The following is a 23,531-nucleotide window of genomic DNA, read 5'->3' on the forward strand; positions in this document are numbered from 1 at the left end:
AGAACACCACTGATCAAGGAAACTGCAGCAATGTACCCAGCTGTTATAGCACCATGAACCACAATGATAAGTCTCTGTTTTGTCAGCCATAACATAACCTGGACCACAAGAACACGTAAAGGTTAACAGAGGTTTATTTAACCATAAACAGAAGATGTGGTGCGAATGATACATTGGTAAAGTCAGAGTGAAGGCAGAGTGTTACATGAGAGGAAGAGGCGGTGTGGGAACTACACAACATCAAACAAGACTGACCATGGTCTAAACCAGTAGTTCTCAAACTTTTTCTTTCGAGCCCCCCTTTTATAGATTAGATGTCAGAATAGAATATAATCACTTGCCGGTGCCGATGCCGGTGAAAATCACGGACAACACGTTTTTGCTTTTACATTATTTCCGGCCACCGGTGCCACCGTCCGAATCCACCAGTGTTTCAGGAGCCCCCTTGTAACCTCTGGTTACAGGGAAGTTACAGGGGGGACGATATTAAACCCGGCGCGCACAACCGGCACACTTGCCGGTGAAAATAACGGACAACACGTTTTTGCTTTTAGATTATGACTCCATCTGCTGGTCACACACTGTAATACAGCATGATCCATGTCTTCTGAAAGGAAGTATTGTGACAAACACGTGCATATAGAGCATTTAATGTGTGCTTCAGAAGTGACAAGTGTACATGTGTACTATTGTGTGTGCAATCTAAGTAGGTTGAGATGTCTGGTCAGGAAAAAAATCTTTGTTAAAATAAAACATTTTCATTCTAATTTTTTTTAGATCATAATGGGAGCTTTCAGGAAAGTAAACCCCTAAAACAACACGGTACAAAATAAATAATAATAAATCATATAATCCAAAGAAAAGTATTTTAAGCCTCGGGGGCCCTCTTGTGGCCGCTGAGGGCATCACTTCTGTAGCAACATGGCCAGGGTCACATTTGGCAATAACAGAAATTGCAGGATAAATATGATTACATATTTCAAAATACATAAGGCATGCAAAGTTGTATTTTTCAAATTGATTTAACAATATAGTTCTAAAGTGATCGCTGGTGGGGGGCGGTTTTTATTCCATTTTATTAGATTATGAATATAACAAAATCAAATAAATCAGCTGTACAACCTAACATAAAGATCATATAAAAAAAAAAAATTCACACTAAAAAAGACGAAATTCTGCGTGTAAATAATAATTTATAGAGGGACACATGATACAAAACTTTTCCTTTTTTCCGGGCACGGATGTTTACCGGGTGCTGCGTGCAGACGTCAAAGCGTACCGATGGTATCCCAGCATGCAGCAGGAGGCCGGACACAGATCCAGCAGCTCGTAGTGAGTTTGAGAGCGGCGAGCAAGGCAGCGAGCAGCGGTCACCGCAGCGCAGACACCCCCCCTCCCCCCCCTCTCCTCTCCATGCGAGGAGACATCCAGAGCCGTCACAGCCGACACAAGATAATGCTGCTCGGGCGTCTGACGTGTTTCCATAAGGGCCTTTGAGTCAACGCGGCCAGCCGGGTTTCCATTTCGGAGGATTCCTCCCCTCCCTCCATCCTCCGGATCGCACCGAACAGGCAATGACAACGGTCTCGGCAACCCCGCAGCAGATGAGGGACCGGCTGCTGAAGGCCATCGACGGCCAGAGCAATGTGAGTGCGGCTAGCTGGGGGGTTAGCTCGTATTAGCCTGTGTTTACCTTGCCACTCTGAATAATTCCACTAAACCCTTTCGCCCCAATAGCAGTCAACTTATTTAATTGTTACGTAGCTCTAAAAGTGAGTTGGTTTGAGGATAAAGCCGACATGTCGAGTGTGTGCTCCGTGGAAACACACCGTTAAGAACCCCTTTAAGTTGACAGCTTGGATGCTAGTAGCGTTACCATGGTTAGTTAGTAATCTGGCGCTAGCTGGTTTATGTAGCATGCTAGCTCCTTAGCTTAGCCGTAACACCAGAGCGGGGTTTTGGAAGATTTAACGCAAACGTGTTGCTGTGAATTAATTGTTTTAAATTCAAATCCCAGTAATTTAACAGAGTGCGCGGTGGCGCTGTCTCGGTATTACAGTGTCACAGCAACGGTTTAGACATGGGCAGCTCGCACAAACTAAGCTTTATTAGTTAGATTTTAGGAAATAGTCCGACCCTTCCCTCTCAACTTAGTGACATGCTAATGCTAGCTGAAGTAGCTAACGCGGCTAACCCTGTCGCCACTTTCTGTCTCCAGGAGAACAAATCTTCGGAAAGTGTCAAACTTTTTGCCTCCGGCTTTTGCTCCAACGGCATGTTTCCTAGCACTACATGTAGCTTTAAAGGTTTACCGAGTTGACACATGAGTAGCTTTACTTTTTAAACGCCTATTGTAGCTCTGAAACAGACCGTTGCTTAGCCACCTGGAAGCTAACTTGCTCCCATAATCACGTTGAATATGCAAAAGCACATCTTTAAGTTTCTTTTTCTGTTTCTCACTTTCATTAAGGGAGACACCCTTACTAAAGAGAGTCATACTTAGCCTTTTCTATGTAAGTTTTGCGTGGGGGTGGCTAAGTAATGAATCCTATTACTACTTACACACTCATTTCCTCTGTAATCTGTAGTGTTTAGTGAGAGAGAGGGGCAGGTTGTCGTGGATCCCCCTTTAAAAGTTGTGAAATTATCCCCTTTTGTGAAACAAAACGAGCACAGTGATTTGGCAAAGCTGTGACCTTTTACACCTTTTAAAAGCTGTTATTTAAATCATTCTTACTCTAATGGAGAAGGTTTGCAAAGACTGTGGAGCCCATGATGGGACCTTCACCCTGCACGACTAATACTCTTTCCTCAGAATCAACTACGTGGTGTTCAACTTCTGCTGGACGTGGACTTTTAATACCTGGGTTTCGTATTTCATATTGTCCTTATTTGACAGAGCAGAGACATAGGGGGACGCAGCAGCTGTCCGCGTTGAGCCGGAGTTAGATTTTGTTCCAAACACAGTGGGTTTGTGAAGTCTGATGTCAGGGTGACTGGCATTTATCCTGCCATAAGATATCATTGGAAGAGAATTTTGATGGGGGGCCGAGGCAGAGCCCTGCTGTTTGTGCAGGTGTCATAGTAACAGAGGCTCAGGTCTTCTGTAGGCCACAAGTTCATGTAAACCTGCACGTTGTTTACAGAATGCGGGAACACAATCCTCTTGTGCTCCACTAAGACCACAGTACGGATTTAAACAAATGTCCTTATTGTCTAAATTGAATATGAATGTTAACATTTACACATCAAATATGTTGTGTGTCATTTCTGGTGTGTAAGCATGAACACAAACATGAACTCTTACCATATTGTAATTCAAAGGGTACAAACTATTCCAAATATCATATTGTAAGTTAAGATGAAAGTAAGATCTTTTTGAATCCTGTACGTTGTCTCTCTCTGTGTTCGTCTCACAGATATGCAACATGGTTGCTGTATTGGAAGTAATAACCGGTCTTGAAAAGTATCCCATCACCAAAGAGGCACTTGAGGTAAGACGGCTGGCACCATACGATCATCTTATTCATGTGACACATTCTGTAGTTTAACACGTGTCTCACTGTCTCACGTTCATCACGTAGGAAACTCGTCTAGGAAAATTGATCAACGATGTAAGGAAGAAAACCAAGGATGAGGACCTTGCCAAGCGAGCTAAGAAACTTCTGAGGAATTGGCAGAAGCTCATCGAGCCCGGGCCGCCCGTGGCAGCGAGTCTGCCAGGGTCGACCAATGGCAGCTCTCACCCCTGCAGAACAGAGGCCTCTCCGCCCGACATGTCGGTGCCGGGGAAGGGCGTCCCCGAAGTCAAAATCCGCAACGACATCCACAACACGTACTCGCCAAAAGCGGAGAAATCAAGCAGCCGGAAGCGCCGCGCCGAGCTCCGAGACAGCGGAGTGCACTTACCTGAGAAAATCTCCAAGATGTCTCCGTACGATAATTCTGTCTCGCCGCCGCCGCCGCCCACCAACGGAATTGCGGGCAGTCCTGACGCCGTGCCTGAGCAGGAGGTCGTCCCGTCTCCTGACAAATCTCGCATCGAGCACCTTGACAATGATAAACACAACAGAATTCCAGTCAACGCTGTAAAGCCTCGGCCCAGCTCCCCCGGGGCGGCCAAACTACCTAGCACTTCTTCTCTGATCAAAGTCGCTGTGATGCAGCAGCAGGCTCGAATGGATGAAGGCGGAGGGGGCGGGGGGTATCACCAAGTCAAAAGTCCCCGGGGCCTCACTACCAGCCCGAGGACCGCCAAGCAAGACACAACGACCAAGCGTTCTGCTGCCTACGCCCCAAAGGGAGCGTCTGTCCCCAGCCCGTCCTGCAGGGACTCCCCTTTGCCTTCATCCCAGCCTGTGTCTTCTCCAGCCCAACCATCTTACGCTGACAAGCTGCCACATTCTTCTCAGAGGTCTTCAATGCACTGGGCCAGTTCATCGGAAGTCTCGTCTCGCTGCCAACCGCACGACTCGGCCGCAACACTGGAATCCCCTTCCGCCTCCCCCTCCCACCCCCAGATACCCCAACATAACTCAGATCTGCTCAGACCGTCGTCCGAGGGTGCCGCGGCTCCGTCTGAAGACACAGAAGGGCCGGTGGTCTCTATCTCCGAACAGAAAAGGAGAAAGAAGTACAGGCCTAGAGACTATTCTGTCAACCTAGACGGCCAGAAAACGGAGGACACGACTAAGCCTGTGCGGTTAAAAGAGCGCAGGCTAACGTTTGACCCTGTCACAGGACAGATCAAGCACCTGGTACATAAAGAACCCTCTCCATCAAAGGAGCCCCCCACTCCAGAACCTGCTGAGTCCAGGCAGAGGACTGAAAGTACTGTGCAACAGCCTGCTGCCCCGGCCCCGACCCCAAACCCAAACCAGACCCCAGCCCCGACCCCCGCCCCGGCCCCAAACGCAAACCCTTTCCAACAGACAAACTGGAAGGAGCTATCCAGAAATGAAATCATCCAGTCCTACTTGAACCTTCAGAGCAACGTGCTCACCTCCTCGGGCGTCCAGGCCCCCAGCGCACATTTTTTCATGTCCGAGTATCTGAAACGGGAAGAGAAGGACACCAAGGAACCGAGGGAGACGCACGCGCTGAAGACAGACAACTCGGTGGCGGAATTACCGGGCGTGAGCCGGGAGGTGAGGGAGGAGGATCTGAATAGGATACACACACAGCACTGGCCGGGGGTGAACGGTTGTTTTGACACCAAGGGCGACTGGTTTGACTGGACAGAGTGCATATCATTGGACCCTCACGGGGATGAAAACAGATTGAACATCCTGCCATATGTTTGCCTAGACTGAGGAGTTTCTGGAAAGGTGGTCGTCCCCTTTTCCGTCTCCTTTTCTTTGTCTCCTCCGCAGAGACAAAATACTTTGTGATTTTTGTTTTTGTTTTTGTCCACTGTGAGTTTGGGGGAAAGTCAGGCCTGCTAAACTCCCTCCCTCCATGCCTCTTCCTCTTTCTGTGATAATCTATTGAGATTTTTGGTATTTAAAGAAAAAAAGAAATTGTAATGGAGATAAGATTAAAAGAATAGTTGAGTTTGTCAGATAAAGGGCTGTTTCTCTTTTATTTTTCAATCTGAAAGCCACAGGAATGACGAAGCCCTAGTCGCAGAGCGCCACTACTAACAGAAGACACAAAAGGAGCGGACAGAATTATCCCAGGAAAAACCACAAGCGGTGTAACATCGTGTGCCAGCAGAACGTCTGATGTTCTGAACGTTAGGCTTTCTGCTGCGCTGGGATGATGCTGTTCACTCTTCTCTTCTTAGTTCTAATCCCTAACGGTGATTTACAAAGCTAGGGTCCTGGTTTGAGGGAAGGCTGGGGTTTAGCTGTACTGTCCAGGCAGCCATGTTTGTGTCCAGAAAGAGTTCATCTAGCACAGGTGGACATGTTGATGGTGTGGCGTACTGAAGCATATTTGGCAGTTACAAGAAGCTTTATGTGAGATATAAAGAGTAAATTATAAATTTCTTATGTATGCATCTTATTTATTTTGACCAGTTCCTTTTGAGACGTTCATCAGAACACACTCAGAAACCTCTAGATCTTTTTTTAATTTCTTCTTTTTATTGGTTTTTAAATAATTTCCCCCTTTTTTTCTTTTTTTTTGCATCCCTGTGGTGTCGGCCTGATCTTTAGTGCAAAAGAGGCACGGTGATGTTTCCGCACGGTCTCTCTCTCTCCATCGATTGGCCCGTGCCTTCAAGTCACCTACATTCCATACTCTCCACACCACTGCACACACCTTTCACTTCCTGTGTGTCTTCGTCACACAGCTACACAATGTTCAAGAGGCGTGGGTTCAGTTCAGATCACTTATGTTACCATTTAGTTGGGGATCACGTGGCTCTGCAGGTGAAGTCATTCTATTAAAAACCAATGTGAACAATTCTCACCACCCCCCCCTCACTAATCTCCCAATCCTGAACGTATTAAAAGATGGTCAGAAATGACAAAACAATGCTGCAACTTCTTCTTCTGTTGTTTTCCCCCTTCATTGAGAATTGATTTCCCAACAAGATGTAAACGTTGAATGGCCTTAGTGAATGTACAGGATTGAAGAGCCTCCATGCATTTGTACATACGTTGACAACTTGCTGGTCCTGTCATCACTGACTTGATAAAAGTGTGTGAATAGTGACTGATGCTCCCACAAGTTACAATCATATGTACATACTTGTTAGACATGTTCAAGTCTTTTTTTGTTTGTTTTTGTTTTGGAATCTTGCAGCAGTTTGTTGAAGTTAGAAAACATTTACAATGATCTTTTGAGGTGAAATTTCTTTAAAAACAAGCATAAAAACAGAGAGAGGGAGAGAGGGGAAGCTGTGTGCGTTGGATTTTCGTTTCCATCTGACAAAAACAAGTTCTTAAAGTTCCTTTTTTTAACACTCATCCCTCATTTCTTCTCACACGATGCATCTTAGGTTGAGATCGGCCTCTGCACAGCCTGCGTATTCATTCATTCAGTCATTCATCCCCTCCTACCAATGTGCCTTGGTAAATGGTAAATCTGGTTCTGCTTCCGCATTAAAGCACGCCTGTCCTTGGGAGGAGCTGGGTTTATGTGTGAGAATTCCAAAATAAGATGCCGGTATATGCACCGTTTTCTGTTTATATTTTTACACTGATCTAGCAAGGACAATGTTGCAGACAATGAGACACCGCACAACAACATAAGCTGGCAATAAAGGAAAGTGCTACAACTGGTTGATAATCTGTTTTCTGGAGTTTTGACTGGGGCATCTTTCTTTGTTCAGTGTTTAACATCCCTCAATTGTTTGAAAAATAAAAATGATCTAAATCTTCACATCTGTTTTGACTGACTTTTGAATTGATGGTCAACAATGTTCAGTATTATTAAAGCCTTTTTATTGTGTTTAGATAGTTCTGAGCTATCCTGACCTGCTTTAGGTTTTGAAATTCACAGTTAGTTTGCATTATGTTGTAATATATTGTACTTACATTACTCAACCATATGGGGGTGCACATTGTCCATTTGTCTCCTTTGTCTGCATAAAAACGTGTGTGTGTGAGACAGCGTGAGTAAGTAAGTGAGTGATGTTGCAGTTCATTGAAATTTATCAAAATAATACATTTTAATAGAAATACCAAAACAATCCCATCTGAATATGAGTTGGACCCTTAGAATGATCACAAATTTACACTCCACTGGGAACATCAACCCTCAATTGTCCTAAAACACACACTTACAGCAGCTCTATTGATCTACACACAGATTGCGGGTCCCTTAAAATGTCTCGCTCCCTGACGTCAGAACTGTTGCTATGAGTCATGCAGATCCGTCTCCTCTCTTATCTCATCACAGATGTCTGGATGAATAACCGTCCTCCCCTCTGGCGTCTTTATGCCCTCAGACTCTGAATCAACCGTCTGCACACCTGTATGACCTAAACGCCTGCCGACTCTGAGTTGGACATAGAAATATTTACGAGGGAATGCGTCAGGAAGAGGAGCGGCAAGCGTGTCAGGTTTCCAAATAGATGATCGTCACCTTGATTGTTTAGAATCAGTCATATAGGTAAGCATGAATCACACAGCAAAACACTGAAGATGATTGACATTTGCAGCTGGTTAAAGTTCTAATTTGTGAAAACCGCAGACACTGGAAATTCTACTTTACATTCAGCCCGTAAAAAAGTTTTAAGGGTTTTATTGCCTATTAAAGGTCCAAATCATAGTGTTGAATGAAATCGTTAATGCTTCTGACCGTGAGCGAACACAAAGCTGAGGAAGGTAGATACCACCTCGCTCATTCTCTCAACCCCTGACCTTTGTTAATGGTTACTGCAAAAGCCAACCTGACATGGAACTGCTGCCTGACAAAGGTGAGGGGAAGTTCATCATTTTTTTTATGTTGAAACTTCTTGTGTGACGGTTAGAGGCTAAATCCACACATACAAGTGACAAACAGACAAATGCTCACCTGTTTTTCTTGCCGAGCCTGGTGTAACATCCTCCCCCTGGTATTTCACCTCCTTCACCTCAGCTTTACCCACTTCTTCAGCTTGGTGCAAATGGTTTCTTTGGACAGTATTAGGGCTTATGTTCCACTTAAGAGACGTTCTCCCGTTTGTTCTCAAAGTAGCCAAATGTGTGTCAACCGTGACATCATTAATAAGCCATTATTCATGATGTCACTATGGGGTGATAAGGTGGTTTCATTTATAATGTCATCAAGAACTGTGACATGCTTGAGTGGTTCCACTCCTGTTTCACACTTCTATAATTTAATAAGGCAAATAAGCATAAAGTAAAAACATTCCTGACCCTCCCTCCTCTCCTGGCCCACCCCTTAAATGTACCCTTATGGTGTTCTGACCATCTTCCCCCTTCACCTCGGCCCTGCCCATCACCCCTGACCCCAGCCTCATGTTGTATATGAAGTGGCGTTAATATAAAGTAATTGTTACCTGACTTTTGTGGAGCTTTGTTCGCTTGAGCCAATCTCCAGGGCTTTGTATTGCATCTTGCTGACAGTGACGGTTGCTTCTTCTGTAATGCTTATCTTTTAGAATGGGGCTTTTTTTTCACTGTAGAAATGTTCTCCAACGTCTTCTTTTAAGTAGTGTTTCAACTGTAACATCATTCCTATGACATCACGAATGAGGTAATTAACAACTATTACACCATGTCATTAACAACTATGACATCATGAATGAATGATGTCATTGTGGGGGTGTAAGGGTGGTTCCAATCTGTCTCCCACCAATATCGTTTGATAATAAAACTTGAAAAATGATAAATATTTCAATGAAATGTAAGCAACCAAATGCAATTGCTGGACCCTTGAGCAATGTTTATGGCGGGTTTGGAGACGATGGTGCTTGTTGTGTTGACTTACATTCATACACACATGTGCTCTCCAATGATATTATAGGTTTTAAGGCCATTCCTTTTGTTTTCTTGTTGATTACTTCTGATGACTTTTTTTATTATTATTTATATTGTGTTGCATTACCGATTAAGTAACTGCACGTTTGCTTATTGTTGCCCTAAGAACTTTATCCACAGTATATCCACAATTTTAACAATAGTTGTCTTGTTTAATATTAATAGCTTCTAATAATGTCCAGAGAAGAGCAACAAGATTTTTAAAAGTTTAAATAAACTTCACAGAGGGAAAGTGAGATCAAATGATTCCTTTGAGCTTTCGAAACCACAGTCATGCTCTGATTCTTCTATTCATATGAGTTTAAAGCTTAATTTAACCTTATTTTATTTAAAAACAGAGGCAGTTTTGTGCAGCTGGACGGAGATGAGGCGGTGAAGCAGTTATCTTTCCTAATAGCTCTGTCATTACGTCATCCTAGTCGCTCATTGTACTTATTTTAGCTCCTTTAAACTTTTTTTCTACAGTGACCTAAGTGAATGCGACGGACAGTCAAAGTTGACTGCACGTCTGGCATGCAGGGTGGGACCGCGGATCACTCCCACCATTCAGGACTTTGGGAAGTTTCCTTCCATATAAGGACTTTTTGATATCATTGGCGACCTAAGGAAGAGAGGAGAAAAGGTGGAGCTTAGGATCGATTAACGAAGGGAACCAACAGAGAGTGTATAGAGGTGAGAGGATGCTGCGTGGCGCACTTCCCTGTTCGCTGAAAGTCCCGACAAACATTCACAAAGGGGCATGTTTTACAATTCATTCCTAAACATATGTTAACAACATACTTACTGTATATAGGCATTGATTCATACTTTTTTTACTACACACATTACACTACACACAATGAATGAATGCATGTTTATATTTTTTTCCCACAATATTTGACGAACAATGATTTATCTTCTATTTGTTTGTTCATTTGTTTATTTAGAAACAAGCAGAACAATGGCAGGCTTCGTAGAAATGTCAGTTTGTCGGCTTGTGTAGTAAAAAAAGGTTTCAAGTGGTGCTGAAGTTAAATTCATTTAAAAGCAAACTTGAACTGATTACTTTAGACTAGAGAAGGTCAAGTGGAAACATTCACCGTTGAAACGGTCCACAGCAGAGCACTATCTTGACTCATCATCGACACTCTTCGGTAAAATCCGTGGGAGCGCTCTAATTGGCGGTCGTGAGAGAGAAGGGAAGTATTTATTTCACACTGAGCTTTCATTGGAAGGGAAAGTAGAAGATAAATTAGCGCAGTTTTAATTCTGAGCAGTATTCACTCTTTCAAACTAAAGAAAACCATAACGTGTGAAACAATGGCCGGCTTTAACAAAGGACCTGCCTATGGACTATCAGCCGAAGTTAAATCCAAGGTAGGTACATTTGTTTTTACAACGCATTTTAATTAAAGTTTTATTGAAGTTTTTCCCGTATCTTTTCCACACTGGGACAGATTTAAGAGTCACCTGGCCTCCATTTTGATGCGTGCAGCTCAGGTTCACAAGGTGGACAAGCGGGTGGAAAGAATGAGGAGAGCGCGTGAAGCGTGTTGAAAACAATAAAGACGCTATATAAGTGTCAATAAAGTTGCCAAAAAGTGTTTATCTAGCAAATAATTGCCGCACCTCTCGGGGTTTGGAGCGTTGACATGAAGAATATTAATCTGAATGTGCAGGAGACTCACTTAAAATCAGGCCATGGGCGTTGTCCCTCCTGGCAAAGAAGTATGTCTTTGTGGCGAATCTCTGATGCCGGTTTTGGAACATTTCGTCCGTATTAGTAGATCATGGAATTCATCCATTACTCTCTCCTGTGGATGTCGTCGTGCTCGGCCTCCCTCTCAGTCTCCGTATCACTGCGTAGAAACTTCCAGAAAATGTTTCTACTTCCTCTAATGGTGGTGTTTTTCTATTTTAACCTCCCTGAACTTTATTTTAGAACTTTTATATTTGGGGGGAAAAACCGTAAATGTCATGTAATTGGCACAAACTTGCTCAAAATCCTCCACACGGACGAAATACGTGTTTTATATGACTGAAAATGAATGGTTTAGTGTGTAATTTAGAGTAAATTGCATTAAATTGACACACAAAAGCTGCCTGCATCATGTAATAGTAGACTGACTCTTCAGTTGATTGTCAACCTTATCTTAAAGTAATGTTATCATTGTTTGTTGTTCGCTTTATGCTTCAGAAATTGTAAAAGTGGCAATGTAGTTTCAGTTTTGAGTCTCTGTCCTTTCTTTACCATAGAGAATACAATGGCCCATTTTGACCAGGAACACTATCAATAATCTTTGGTGCCACATTTGATCATTTGAAAGGTTTTCAAGCACGGGTCAATAGTACTTTTCTAGGTTAGTCTAGCCTCACTTAATAACCCGTGTATAATGTCACTTGCATTCTGAATAAAGATACAGGATGTCTCAAGAACTATGTATAAAGTTGGTTAAAGTATTTGTCATCTATGTATTCTAACCATACATTGATAAATTGGTTTGAAATGATAAAAAGCTCACTGCTCAATTAATGCTTTATTAAGTGTCGAAAGGAAGAGTGCTGATTGAAACACCCAGCTCAGACAAGTGTGTGTGTGTGTGTGTGTGTGTGTGTGTCCAGATGGCTGAGACTCTTTGTCAATGTTCAACCTTCAGAGTTTGGTCATAATAGGGGAGAGCTTGTTGTTTATTTGGAACTGCCTTCAGAGATGACTGCACATCCGGTTCCACTTTAAATGCCAATGCTGATTCTGGAGATGACTTTTCCACAGTGCCTCTGTCCGCCTCTGTGTGTGTGTGTGTTTCCCCGAGGGAGCACTGCAAGTTAGTTTCACCCGAAACTAATCCGTCTATGTGACTTAAACGCACCATCAGCTGAAGGGGAGACGGGCGCAAGGCGGAGTCACGTCACTCCTTCGTCTCTTTAACTTCGCCGAACAATCTGTGCAGGACGCAAAGCAAACACGCTGATTTCCTCCGTCCTCAGCCATGTCCTTGAAGGGAGCGTTAAAGAGATGCTGAGTGGTATTTCCTGTCGTCAGTGACGTAGCCCCTCTGTGCAATGTGAGGAATGTAAGGATTTGCACTTTTTCCGACACCCCCCCTTTCCCCCCCTTTCCCCCTTTTCCTGGCAAATGGAGAAAATGCTGGCAAGCATCACACAGGCTTAGATACTGAACTTTGTCTGGCTTTAACATTTTTGAGTGCTGCCACAGTCTGCACTCATTCACCCGATCAAAACACCCGTTTGGTCATCCGTGGTGTTTTATTCCCCCCTTTTATCCCAGCAATGTGGGTGAATTCCTGAAGTTCGGCTCGTCTCCCTAAATTACATCTGTATTGCATTCTCTGTGGCCAATTAAACCAGCCAATGTCGGATAACTGAATCAAGCAAATGTAATTAGAAGACAGACAGACAGACATTCCCAGGGAGCGCAACCAGCTGTGATGAATGAGTGCAGCCAGTGTCTGTGAAGTATGCGGCTCTGCGGTGGAGTTTCTCTTTGCTCAGGAGACTGAAGGAGATTGTTCCTCATTGAGTGCACGGAGCTCATTCACCAGCTCACTTTCTACAGGAGCCAGAGAAACAACAACGGCTTCAGTCTTTAGCGTGTCTGGCCCTGTGGTTTGTCTCACACACACTACACACACCGCCTCTGTCTTTCCCAGCGCCGCGCTCCTTTCCCACTTATGTTATCGACAGGAAAGCTTATAAATCAAAGTAACACTCTGAGCAGCAACGCCCTCGCAGAGAGTCAACATGTGTGCTTGTGTTAAATCCCGTAAACTCCGCCCTCCCCTTTCACCAGCTCCCTTCCTGTGCTTCAGGGAAAAACAGTGGTTTACCAAACAGGATGTCTTTGTTTGTGTTTGTGCGCATTAGATCATGTCAGTGTCACCTTGTTTACAAGAGCCGAAAAAACACAAAACCCTCTTCAGACGTAAGATTATATGGGAGAAAACTTGAAGATTCAGGGATCGGCCATGAAACATGATAGCATCCAGTCATAATAAACTAAAGTTTGTTTGTTTATGGACGGGTGAATCGCCTCCTGGCTAATCTAACCGCTCATGGGCCACACTTGACCAAAAACCTTCTCTGTCCAAATCAGATCGCTCAGAAGTATGACCCCCAAAAGGAAGAGGAGCTGAGGCTGTGGATTGAAGAAATGACCGGCTTACCCATCGGCCCCGATTTCCAGCAAGGCCTGAAGAACGGAGTCACCCTGTGCCAGTAAGTAAGGTTTACAGGCTGCAGGGGTTATTTATCAGTTTCACTGAACCATTCAAAGGGTTTCTGATCTCCAAGTCAAATGAAGTCTCTCTCTCTCTCTCTTTCAGTCTCATGAACAAACTCCAGCCCGGCGCTGTGAAATCGCCCAACACATCCACAGTCAACTGGCTCCAGGTGAGTTGGTTGATGAGTTTTCGTAGTAATTCAGGTTGCAGTGAAGTTATGCAACGTACACACTCATTAGATCCATTTGTTTTCCTCGGGTGGCACCGTAAACAAGATCTGCACTTGTCAATGTTAATCTGTTTACCACCAGAAAGGCACTGATTCATGCTGGGTCTAGATCGTACACACAGGTTGTGCAGCTTAGCCGTTGCATCAGCTGTTTCTAAACTGGTTTCACAAAAGCCTCCCATTGCTGTGTTTTCCAAAACACGCTGGATGACACGCATGCAGAGGCAGAGATCGGACCGCTGCGCTTCTTATTTCTGTTGCTTTTCCATTCGTTGAGCTCACTTAAAGGATGTGTGTGTGTTTGTGGTTTCAGTTGGACAACCTGACGAACTTCATCAAAGCCATCACAGTGTACGGCCTGAAGCCTCACGACATCTTCGAAGCGAACGACCTGTTTGAGAGCGGCAACATGACGCAGGTCCAGTCGACGCTCCTCGCCCTCGCCAGCATGGTGAGTCTGAATCTGTCAGGCATCGATACTGGGACACCGTGTTCCCAATGTGTGTGTGAAGCACATGTGTGTGTGTGAAGCACATCCCCATTGATAATCGGAGAGAAAAGACACAGGAGACAGAGTCCTGATAACAACCCCTCCCTCCCTCCCCCTTTATATGATTCATTGTGGTGAGATTACCCCCTCCCCACACACATACACACACATACACACCAACCCCCCTCTCTCCATGACTGAGAGCTTTCAGGCTATAAAGGCTGCGTCGGCTGAAGCGTACCGTGGCCTTAAGTCCTTATTTGTATCACAGAATTCAATTCTTACCCGGTGAGATTGCCCCGTCCCCTTTCATGATCCCTTTCACCACTAAAAGCCTTGAGGTCACTGTGCAAACACGGCTTGCTGGCCAGTTTATATTTGACTAACTGATAGTGACTCTTCAGGCTGATATTGGTATTCAGGACATCGGCTAATGTTAACTGTAACTGAACTATTTGGGCCCCTCAAACTCCAATACAGGATAGTAAATGCAAAGTGAATCATTGAATGAGTGTGTGCTTCTGATATTTGTGATAAGTAAATATGAGCAGGTGCCATTGGGCTGCAGTTGGTAAAGAGCTGGTGTGCGTGTGTGTGTTCCCACAGACCGCCCAGCCTAATGACAGGCTCCCATCATCCTAACCCCTCTGACTGAGGGGAGTGATTACAGTTTTTGTAAATCCATCCTCTGCTCTGTTGTGTTTCCATATCAGGCCAAGACCAAGGGCTGCCAGTCCCGGGTGGACATCGGGGTGAAGTACGCCGAGAAGCAGGAGAGGGTGTTTGACGAGGAGAAGATGAGGGCTGGACAGTGCGTCATCGGTCTGCAGGTATGATGGAACACAGAACACAGTCATCAACTCTATCATATCTATTACTGCGTGTGAATAACACACAACAAGTATGTGCACTCCCCTTCAATTAGTGGTCTGGCTCCATTCCTTCATGGTTTGGCCTTGGCTCCTTGGTCCTTTTATGTTATTGTCAGGGGTATTTCAGATAATAGCAGTTTGGGAAAGGCCCTTCCCTGTCTCCGCATGATGAAGTGAAGTCCATAAAGGAGTGGTTTGCTGAGCTGGAGTCGTATGTTTTGATGTCCTAAACTGTAACAGAGGCTGGCACATGTCTTGACAGCCACACGGTTAATCAGATAAACCAGTGGGACTCGGCTTATCGCACCATCAAACCAATAAAATCTGGTGTTATTCGTCACGGTTGTGAACTCTGTGAAGCGAGAGCTGCAGCCAATTGGTTTCGGCAGGACACACACACACGGCAGCACACATGTTCTGCGGCTGTAGCGAAACTCTTGTGAAACCAGTCGTGTCACCATCTCCTGTCAAGCACGCCACGTCTCTATGAGAGCTGTCATTGTTCCGAGTGTTCTCAAAGCCTCTCTGTTTTTGTTGTTTATTGCCGTCGCCAAGAAAGATGTCAGCAGAGATACGAGGGCTACGTAAACAGCGTGGAAAAAGGCACAATGCTACGGACTGTTAAACACCTTCAGCAGAAAACACAGTCGCTAAGCTGTAGGCGACAGTTGGCTCAGGACAGGAAGCTTTAGGAACAATGGGAGTTGGAATTGTATTCTAACTGATTTTGCTGTTTGTTGTTTTTCCTAGATGGGGACCAACAAGTGTGCCAGTCAGGCAGGTATGAATGCGTACGGCACCAGGAGGCACTTGTACAACCCCAAGGTGCAAATCCAGGCCCCCATGGACAACACGACCATCAGTCTGCAAATGGGGACAAACAAGGGAGCCAGCCAGGTACGGCAGCATGTTTCACAATAAGCACAGTCAGAGCACAGAGGAGCGTTGCCACGGGGCTTCACGCTCCACGCCTCCATCAGCCGGCAGCTTGCTCAGGCATGTAAGCAAGACTGTAAACAGCTGGTTGGCTCCAACAAGGGAACGGCAGCATTCCGTCTGTTTGGGTTGGAAAACATACCACAGCTGAGAGTGACACAGCCCCAAGACCTTGATGATTTTTGATATAAGAAAGGCTGATCAATGTGCAAATGGATGGAAAAGGAGTCAAAGGGTCCACTGATACTGATAAGAGTTGTAGTAGTAATTCACCTTAATTCCGTAAAGTAAAGTGTCCATATTCGTCTCTCTACCCCAGGCTGGGATGACGGCCCCTGGGACCAGACGCGCCATTTATGACCAGAAGTTGAACACGGACAAGTGCGACAACAGCACCATGTCCCTGCAGATGGGCTACTGCCAGGGTGCCAACCAGAGCGGCCAGAACTTCGGCCTGAGCCGGCAGATCTACGACGCCAAGTACTGCCCCACACCCGGGGAGGAGGCGGCTGAGCACAATGGGGCCGGCGGCGCGCGCGAATACGTCCCGGACTTCCAGGACGAAGGCTACCAGGGTTACCAGGAGGAGGAGCAGGTCTACCAGGAGGAAGGGACTGATTATTAGGAGGGAGGGAGGCGAGTAAGGGAAAGGAGGGTTTGTGGAAAGGAGGCATGTTCTGCTTGAAAACCTCAAACCTTTGTTGTTTTTATACCTGTAGATGTTTCACCGTGTCGGGCGGTGTCCTTTTTAGTATTTGTGCTCTCCTGTTTTGCGTTAGCCCATGTTACACATATCACAAATGAACTGTATGTCTGTGATTTTTTTTTATTGTTATATATTTAAGCTGACCAGGAAAGCCAGTGTGTTGGCTTTGCTACTTTAGGTATTCCAGGGAGTGTTTATGTGCCAAAGCCCCCCCAGTCAGTGTGTTAGTTTTTCCCTCCCACATTAGTTACATTAAGGGAGCTCACTGGGTTTAGTTCAACATGAAATTGAGAAGAAAACATTGGGGACACTTTGAATTTTTTTGGTCTTTTTTTAGATTTAAACAAAACATAACTTGTATTTCTGGGATTTGATGCGAATCAGAATGTACTTGTGTTTGTGTTACAGCTTGCATTCCTTCAGTATTGATAATTTTTCGGTTGTAGAGAGTGACGCGGGAACAATGCGGATACGTGGGAACAATCCCACCGTCCAACCATTCCATTCCCCGAACTCGCTTCAGGGTCTCCTTGTCTTTTTAAAAGAGGACATCATGTCCTTCCTGTGCAGAACTGGTCCAACTGGAGCCAAGTTTGTTTTCTTTGGATTTGGAAGAAATACTCTTATAATAATAATAATAATGTGCTTAAGTGAAGTTTTCCCAGACATTCCAAGCAAGAATACTGGATTATTTTTGTCATTGAATAATGTTTAAGTGAATCATAATTAAATATTGGTTGATCAGCCATTATATTTGATCAATTGTTGTTGTTTATGGATATTTGTGATTAAATGGAGGCTGTTTTGTACCTTGACTAAAAAACAATTAGTATTGGATTCTACTTTTTTTTTCACAATGGAAAATGTTTGGTATTGAGAAATGTTTTTGTAAAGTGAGTTTAATAAAAATGTGTAGTCTTTACCTTGACACGGTGTCTGTGCTGTCTTTGTTTAGTCTGCAGCAGAGCAGCAAACATGCTGGGTCATCACTCTGCATAGCTGAGATCTAAAATAAGCAAACAAGCAGAGGAGGAAACGGTCCGTCATTAGATACTGCTCTGAAAACAATGCCTCTCAGTAATTAAATATATTTGAAAGATGGATGGTTTCTAGTAAGCCCCTCCCCCAGCTCCCCCACAGCATTTCCTCTAGCAGTCTGGGTGATGATGACGATGCCGCTCATGTCAAGGTTGATTCTTTTTCAGATGGGAGTTTTGGCTAAAATTAGTTATTTTTCTGTCTTTTAAGGCATTTTGAAAAGGTGACTTAATAACCTCTCAGCTTTACTCATACATTTCACTACACACAGGAGTCACACACTCTCTGCTGCAGTCGGTTCAGAATGCTGCTGCTGGGCCTGTGATGGACGCACACAGGCCGGATCACATTTCCCCACACAAGCCTCCCTTCATTGGCTTCTGCTTTATTTGAAAGTTGATTTTAAGGTTTTATTGTTTGACCTCTGACATCCCCACATTCCCTCTAGGTCACTTAGGTCTTCTAACCAGATGCTCTTTGTTGTTCTGAGGGCTTGACTGAATCCCAACAGTTTACGCCTACACAATACATCGCCTCTCTATGGCTTTTTAACCAGGCAGAGATTTGTTTTTACTGTTTTTCTTTCTTTGTGTTTCTCTGGTTTCCTTTTTGTGTTATAGCACTCTGTCTTTAGCACTTTGGGCAACCTTTTGTTGTTTTAAATGTGCCTATAATTAGATTGGCCTAAATCAAAATGCACACATTGCAACCAGCAATTAGTCAAGCACGCACAGTAAAGTAACAGGACCCTAAAGTCGTATTTAAGAACTGCAGTTGAGCAGATTTAATTATTTGATACCACCATTCTTAGGAGGCAAATGTTGGCACAGCAAATTTGATCTCATTAATGGACTTTGGAAAGCATTTGTGACAGGATTATGTTAGTTTATTAACAATGCTTTCACAGTCTGCTTTTTTTTATACAGCTTTTACAGTGTCTCATTGTTTCATTTAAACTGCATATTTTTTTTAAACTCTTCTTTTGCTGGCTCCCTCTTTTCAATATAAATAAAAGGGAGGAAGAAAGGAAGATATAATCAGGAAAATTAAAATGATACATCCAGCATGATTGATGCTGCAGAGAACTAAATTTAACCTGCAACTTCACTTCCAGCTGGAACCAGATACTATAAATGTTTGATAATAGCGTGACGTCCTTAGTTCCATCCAGCTCATCTGAAGAACTGGCAGATGCTCTTCCAAAGTGAGGCCATCTTGGGCTTCTTCTGCTGCAGATCTGAAATCCTGCTCAGTAAAGCCCCCTCCTCCTCCTCCTTCTCCTCTTGCTCCACACATTCCTGGGCCTGCTCTAAGTCCCTGGCAGTCCGCAGGAGGTCGGACCTCTCTTCCTGCTGCTGGAGGCGTTGGTTAGCCCAGTGTCAACCTCTATCTGCTCAGCCAGCTGTATCTCCACCTGCTGCTGGTTTTCCTGTGTGTATACTTCTTCTTCCTTCCTTTCTTCCTTATTGTTACATCTCCAACAGCTTTTGCAGTGATGCTTTCCTGAACAGCAGGTTGCTTCTCCAGGACAAAGCTCCTGGTCTGCCTCAGTGCTGCAACCTTGGCAGCATCAACAAGACCGAGCTTCTCTGTCTCAAGCTTCGCCTCAGCGCCAGGCTCAGGCTCAGGCTCAGGTTTAGGCTCAGGCTCAGGCTCAGGCTCAGGCTCAAGCCATCAGGTAGCTGGTACCTGGTAGCTTTGTCATCAGATGGCTTAAATGAAGGGCCCCTAACATCAAATGTCAGCCACTGGTGAAACAGCATCATCCAGTAATGAGTTAATGACACAAACTTCATCCCTGTCGATCGTTCTCATAGTCTAATCCATGTAATCCATCTAGCTGTTAGTGGGGTTACTGTTCCTCTTGGTAATGTCTGCTCTGCTCCGATGTCATTAGGTTCAGTCTGAGGTTCACTCGTGGCTGCAGGCAATAAACTGGCACTCTGACTTCATGGATGATGAATTTTCCAGTCGTCAGTGGTGAGGACTGTTAACACACATGCTTGCACATGTCTGACGTCTCCTCACAAATGTTCATATCTGTGTAATGATCATACAATTTACACACAATCCACAAGCCTTTTCCTGCAGTTGCGTCATCAAAACCATGACGAAACTGCAATAATATAATTTTTTGTTAGGAAATAGACTTAAATCACAGGACCCACAGAGAACCCACAGAGAATACTGTAGAAACTAATACTCACCACTAAAATATAGTAATAGTACGAGTGAATTGTAATCTTTGGATAACACACAAAATCACATCATAATAATATTAAAACATCTGAAACTGTGTTTGACTCTCTCTGATTAAGATGATGTTGGTGTGATTTCTGTGATTTGGTCAAGATGTTATATAGTTACACTTCTTATTCAAAATGAAAAATTGGACATGATGTTTTGTCTAAAAACAGAATTTGCTACTTACATAAGTCTTGTGAGATTTGCAAAAATCTTACTAAATGGACATAAATTATATCGATCCTAAACCCGAACTATTATTGTGTAACTCCACCATCTTCTGGCCATAGGTGGTACTCGCGACATCCCTGTACCGGAAGTAGGCCCCGGCTGTGTGCCCGTGCTCTCGCGATATGTGGCCTAACGAGATTTCTGAACATTCTTTTCCTCCGGAACTCCAGGCAAGATGGTAGGTGCTAAACCGATCGTGAACATTCTCACAACACAATCTATCTACATCTGCGTTGGAAAATGGTTATTTCTAACTCCTATATACACAATTTAATCAATACTAATTTAAGTTAAGGGCTCAGACGTAAATTGTTGACCTGAGCGCCATAGAAATGATACAATTGTGTTAAGTAGCCCCGGCTGCGGCTAGGCTAACACATTGGATGCGAGCGTAGTTTTGAGTAAACCACACCGTAACCGCGTGCGTCAACATTAATTTCTGCGTACAATGTGTGTGTATCTGTGTGTTCGGGTCATTTAAACAGCGTGACGCGGCTCTTTTTAAGCCGCAATGGCGTCTGTTGTCAAAGCTCATTTCACATTTCTGCCGTTGCCGTGTTTTCCAGGCGGATGCTGAGATCAAGAAGAAGCGTACCTTCAGGAAGTTCACCTTCAGAGGTGTGGACCTGGACCAGCTCCTGGACATGTCCTAGTGAGTGACCTAACAGCTCATCCTGGTCTGGGCCAGCTGTGGCCAGCGTTTCCCCTCAGTTTAGTAGCTGTATAACTGACAATATGTCCACTCAATATGAGGTCAATAAATGTTGTCACTTAGGCAGTAACCACATTTGCCAATCAAGTTAATCAATTTACCAGCACCCCCATCATGCCTGTCCTGTGTTGTTGTGTACTACCCAAGCCCAATATTCTTTCATTTTGTCTGAGTTGTTTGAAACCCAAGGACTTATTGTTGGTTCCAGTCTGTGATGTGTAAAGTGCAGTGATTAGATGGACATAGATGGTTTATCAAACAATTACTTTCTTCACTAACTAACTTACCTTGTGGGTTTTTCGGTGGCAGAGTAGGAATTGTATAATGGTGCCAGTCTTGAAAATCAGGTTGTTCCACTGTATAGGAGGACAAGCACAATCCTCCACCTGCTCATGTAAACATTGAGTAATTAATTTCATGTGCACAGATTCTACAACATCTACAGTATCGAACTCCTGTAGAACTTGGTAATGGGACCAAATGGGAACTAGTGACCAGCCCCTATTGCTAAAATTATAATGGGTGTTAAGAGATCTGCTGCCATTGTCTGACAAATTGTAGGGTTTGACTAACATGGCACCATTTTGTCGTGACCTAATGTTTGAGCCAGTCAGTGCATTGCTTTGCCTCACAGGGCTGTTGAGGGCTGAGACATCACGGCTCAGACTGGGGCTTTCTGCTAACAATCCAATGTGTTGCACAGTCTTGAATACAACTAAATTGTGAGATTGTAGATTATGTTTGTGTTGAAACTGTTAAACCCTAACTTAAAGCATATTGGAGAGCCTTTTTCTATCCAGACTGATCAGTTTCCTGATCCTCGTCTGTGAATTCCTCCCTGTTCTGGAAGTTAAATGGTATTTCAAATATGTTTAAGAATATGGCTGATTCTTCTGTGCTCTGTTCCAATGCAGTGAGCAGCTGATGCAGTTGTACTGCGGCCGCCAGAGGAGGAGGTTGAACCGCGGCCTGCGCCGCAAGCAGCAGTCCCTCCTCAAGCGCCTGCGCAAGGCAAAAAAGGAGGCTCCCCCCATGGAGAAGCCAGAGGTGGTCAAGACCCATCTGAGGGACATGGTTATCCTGCCTGAGATGGTCGGGTCTATGGTCGGTGTCTACAACGGCAAGACTTTCAACCAGGTTGAGATCAAGGTGAGTTGTTGAAAGGCTTAAGTTATCTTTGTTATACAAGTTAATGTGATAGACGCGTGATTAAATAGTTATATTGGCTGTGTGAAACAGTTGAACAGTAACTGTGAAATGGGACTGATAATTAACACTCCGGTCCTGTGTCAGTGTTGAAGTGTCACTGTGTTTTGATGCCGATATTTCTTAAGGATGAGAGTAATGGTGGTGCATTCTTGCAGGCGTGTATCAATGGTAGTTAGCTGTTCCGTCTGTGGTGTAGGGTTAACGTGTCTTCTGTAGGGGCCTTTCACACCCATTAGGCACACGCATGCATGTTGGCTCGTTTTAGCTTAAGATGCTGTGAGGCCAGAATGATCAAAAGTGGAATTGACTTGCAGGTGGTGAGTTAACTTACACTGCAATCCACAGAGCAAATGCCCAAGACTAAATGCTTTAGATCTTAAAGGTGCGACTTGGCTCGCCATCTTGTTTCCTCCTTAACTGGCTACTGAAGCACACACAGTTTCCACATTGTCACTAAAATGAAGCTCTCCCTCTCTCCTCCACAGCCTGAGATGTGCGGTCACTACCTGGGCGAATTCTCCATCACCTACAAACCAGTCAAGCACGGTCGCCCCGGTATTGGAGCTACACATTCTTCTCGTTTCATCCCTCTGAAGTAGAAGGCTGTTTTTGTACAAATAAAAACTGGGTGCCCCGTACACACGTCTGTTTTCCTGTTTGTGTCTCCAAATGGATCAAGCTGAGACGGAGTAGAACGGCTGCATTGGCCTTAACACTGCTAATCTGCTACTGTGCTGCTTTTTTACATTAATTTTGGATGACCCATCTATGAAAATTTATCGGTAGCCAATGTGAGTTTTTGAATGAGCATTTGATTTGTGATTCTGATGCATTACTTGCTATTCTACCTTATGAATTCTAAAGCACAACTTGAGTGCTCAAATCTGAAAAGGTTTCAACGTATAAAGAATACAACTGTTTTGAGTCAAATGTTACATGGTGACTTTGCATGTGGGACCGGAAAAGGAGCGATATGAAACACTAGTGGTAAGTGTACCGCAATGGACGTTTCTGGCTCTCGGTTTTGCGCGCCGGGAACATCCGCTGCCGGCACACTTGCAGGTGAAAATCACGGACAGCACGTTTTTGCTTTTAGATTATTTCCGGCCACCGGGACCAACGTCCGAAACCACCAGGGGGTCTGGCGCCCCCTGTAACCTCCTACAGGGGGGACGATATTAAACCCGGCACCAGTTTTGCAGAAATATTT

At 44.4% G+C, this 23,531-nt stretch overlaps 3 protein-coding genes across 3 annotated transcripts; all 3 read left to right on the forward strand.

The window, feature by feature from the left end:
* Positions 1-1,124: 1,124 nt before the first annotated feature.
* On the forward strand, positions 1,125-7,329 carry crsp7 (cofactor required for Sp1 transcriptional activation, subunit 7). Its single transcript, XM_076144989.1, has 3 exons — positions 1,125-1,646; positions 3,420-3,494; positions 3,585-7,329. The coding sequence occupies exons 1-3, from the start codon at positions 1,575-1,577 to the stop codon at positions 5,310-5,312; spliced, it is 1,875 nt and encodes a 624-aa protein (XP_076001104.1). The 5' UTR covers positions 1,125-1,574; the 3' UTR covers positions 5,313-7,329.
* Positions 7,330-10,626: 3,297 nt separating this feature from the next.
* Positions 10,627-17,699, forward strand: cnn2 (calponin 2). The gene is made up of 7 exons (XM_076144688.1): positions 10,627-10,790; positions 13,528-13,649; positions 13,757-13,823; positions 14,197-14,334; positions 15,087-15,203; positions 15,996-16,142; positions 16,501-17,699. The coding sequence occupies exons 1-7, from the start codon at positions 10,734-10,736 to the stop codon at positions 16,804-16,806; spliced, it is 954 nt and encodes a 317-aa protein (XP_076000803.1). The 5' UTR covers positions 10,627-10,733; the 3' UTR covers positions 16,807-17,699.
* A 2,796-nt stretch (positions 17,700-20,495) lies between these two features.
* rps15 (ribosomal protein S15) lies at positions 20,496-22,959 on the forward strand. The gene is made up of 4 exons (XM_076145094.1): positions 20,496-20,578; positions 20,967-21,052; positions 22,027-22,261; positions 22,807-22,959. The coding sequence occupies exons 1-4, from the start codon at positions 20,576-20,578 to the stop codon at positions 22,918-22,920; spliced, it is 438 nt and encodes a 145-aa protein (XP_076001209.1). The 5' UTR covers positions 20,496-20,575; the 3' UTR covers positions 22,921-22,959.
* Positions 22,960-23,531: the final 572 nt, after the last annotated feature.

Source organism: Genypterus blacodes, unplaced genomic scaffold (genome assembly GCF_046128005.1).
Source record: "Genypterus blacodes isolate CSIRO-AG114 ecotype Tasmania unplaced genomic scaffold, CSIRO-AGI_Gbla_v1 ptg000029l_1, whole genome shotgun sequence".
Lineage (NCBI taxonomy): Eukaryota > Metazoa > Chordata > Actinopteri > Ophidiiformes > Ophidiidae > Genypterus > Genypterus blacodes.

What these genes read in the sequence shown, in the direction of transcription:
- crsp7 (XM_076144989.1), top strand. Translation starts at nt 1,575, where the DNA reads ATGACAACGGTCTCGGCAACCCCGCAGCAGATGAGGGACCGGCTGCTG. An exon ending in CCATCGACGGCCAGAGCAAT is followed by an intron (nt 1,647 to 3,419) that starts GTGAGTGCGGCT and finishes TTCGTCTCACAG; the next exon opens with ATATGCAACATGGTTGCTGT. An exon ending in TCACCAAAGAGGCACTTGAG is followed by an intron (nt 3,495 to 3,584) that starts GTAAGACGGCTG and finishes TTCATCACGTAG; the next exon opens with GAAACTCGTCTAGGAAAATT.
- cnn2 (XM_076144688.1), top strand. Translation starts at nt 10,734, where the DNA reads ATGGCCGGCTTTAACAAAGGACCTGCCTATGGACTATCAGCCGAAGTT. An exon ending in AACGGAGTCACCCTGTGCCA is followed by an intron (nt 13,650 to 13,756) that starts GTAAGTAAGGTT and finishes TCTCTCTTTCAG; the next exon opens with TCTCATGAACAAACTCCAGC. An exon ending in AGTGCGTCATCGGTCTGCAG is followed by an intron (nt 15,204 to 15,995) that starts GTATGATGGAAC and finishes TGTTTTTCCTAG; the next exon opens with ATGGGGACCAACAAGTGTGC.
- rps15 (XM_076145094.1), top strand. An exon ending in CAGCTCCTGGACATGTCCTA is followed by an intron (nt 21,053 to 22,026) that starts GTGAGTGACCTA and finishes GTTCCAATGCAG; the next exon opens with TGAGCAGCTGATGCAGTTGT. An exon ending in TCAACCAGGTTGAGATCAAG is followed by an intron (nt 22,262 to 22,806) that starts GTGAGTTGTTGA and finishes TCTCCTCCACAG; the next exon opens with CCTGAGATGTGCGGTCACTA.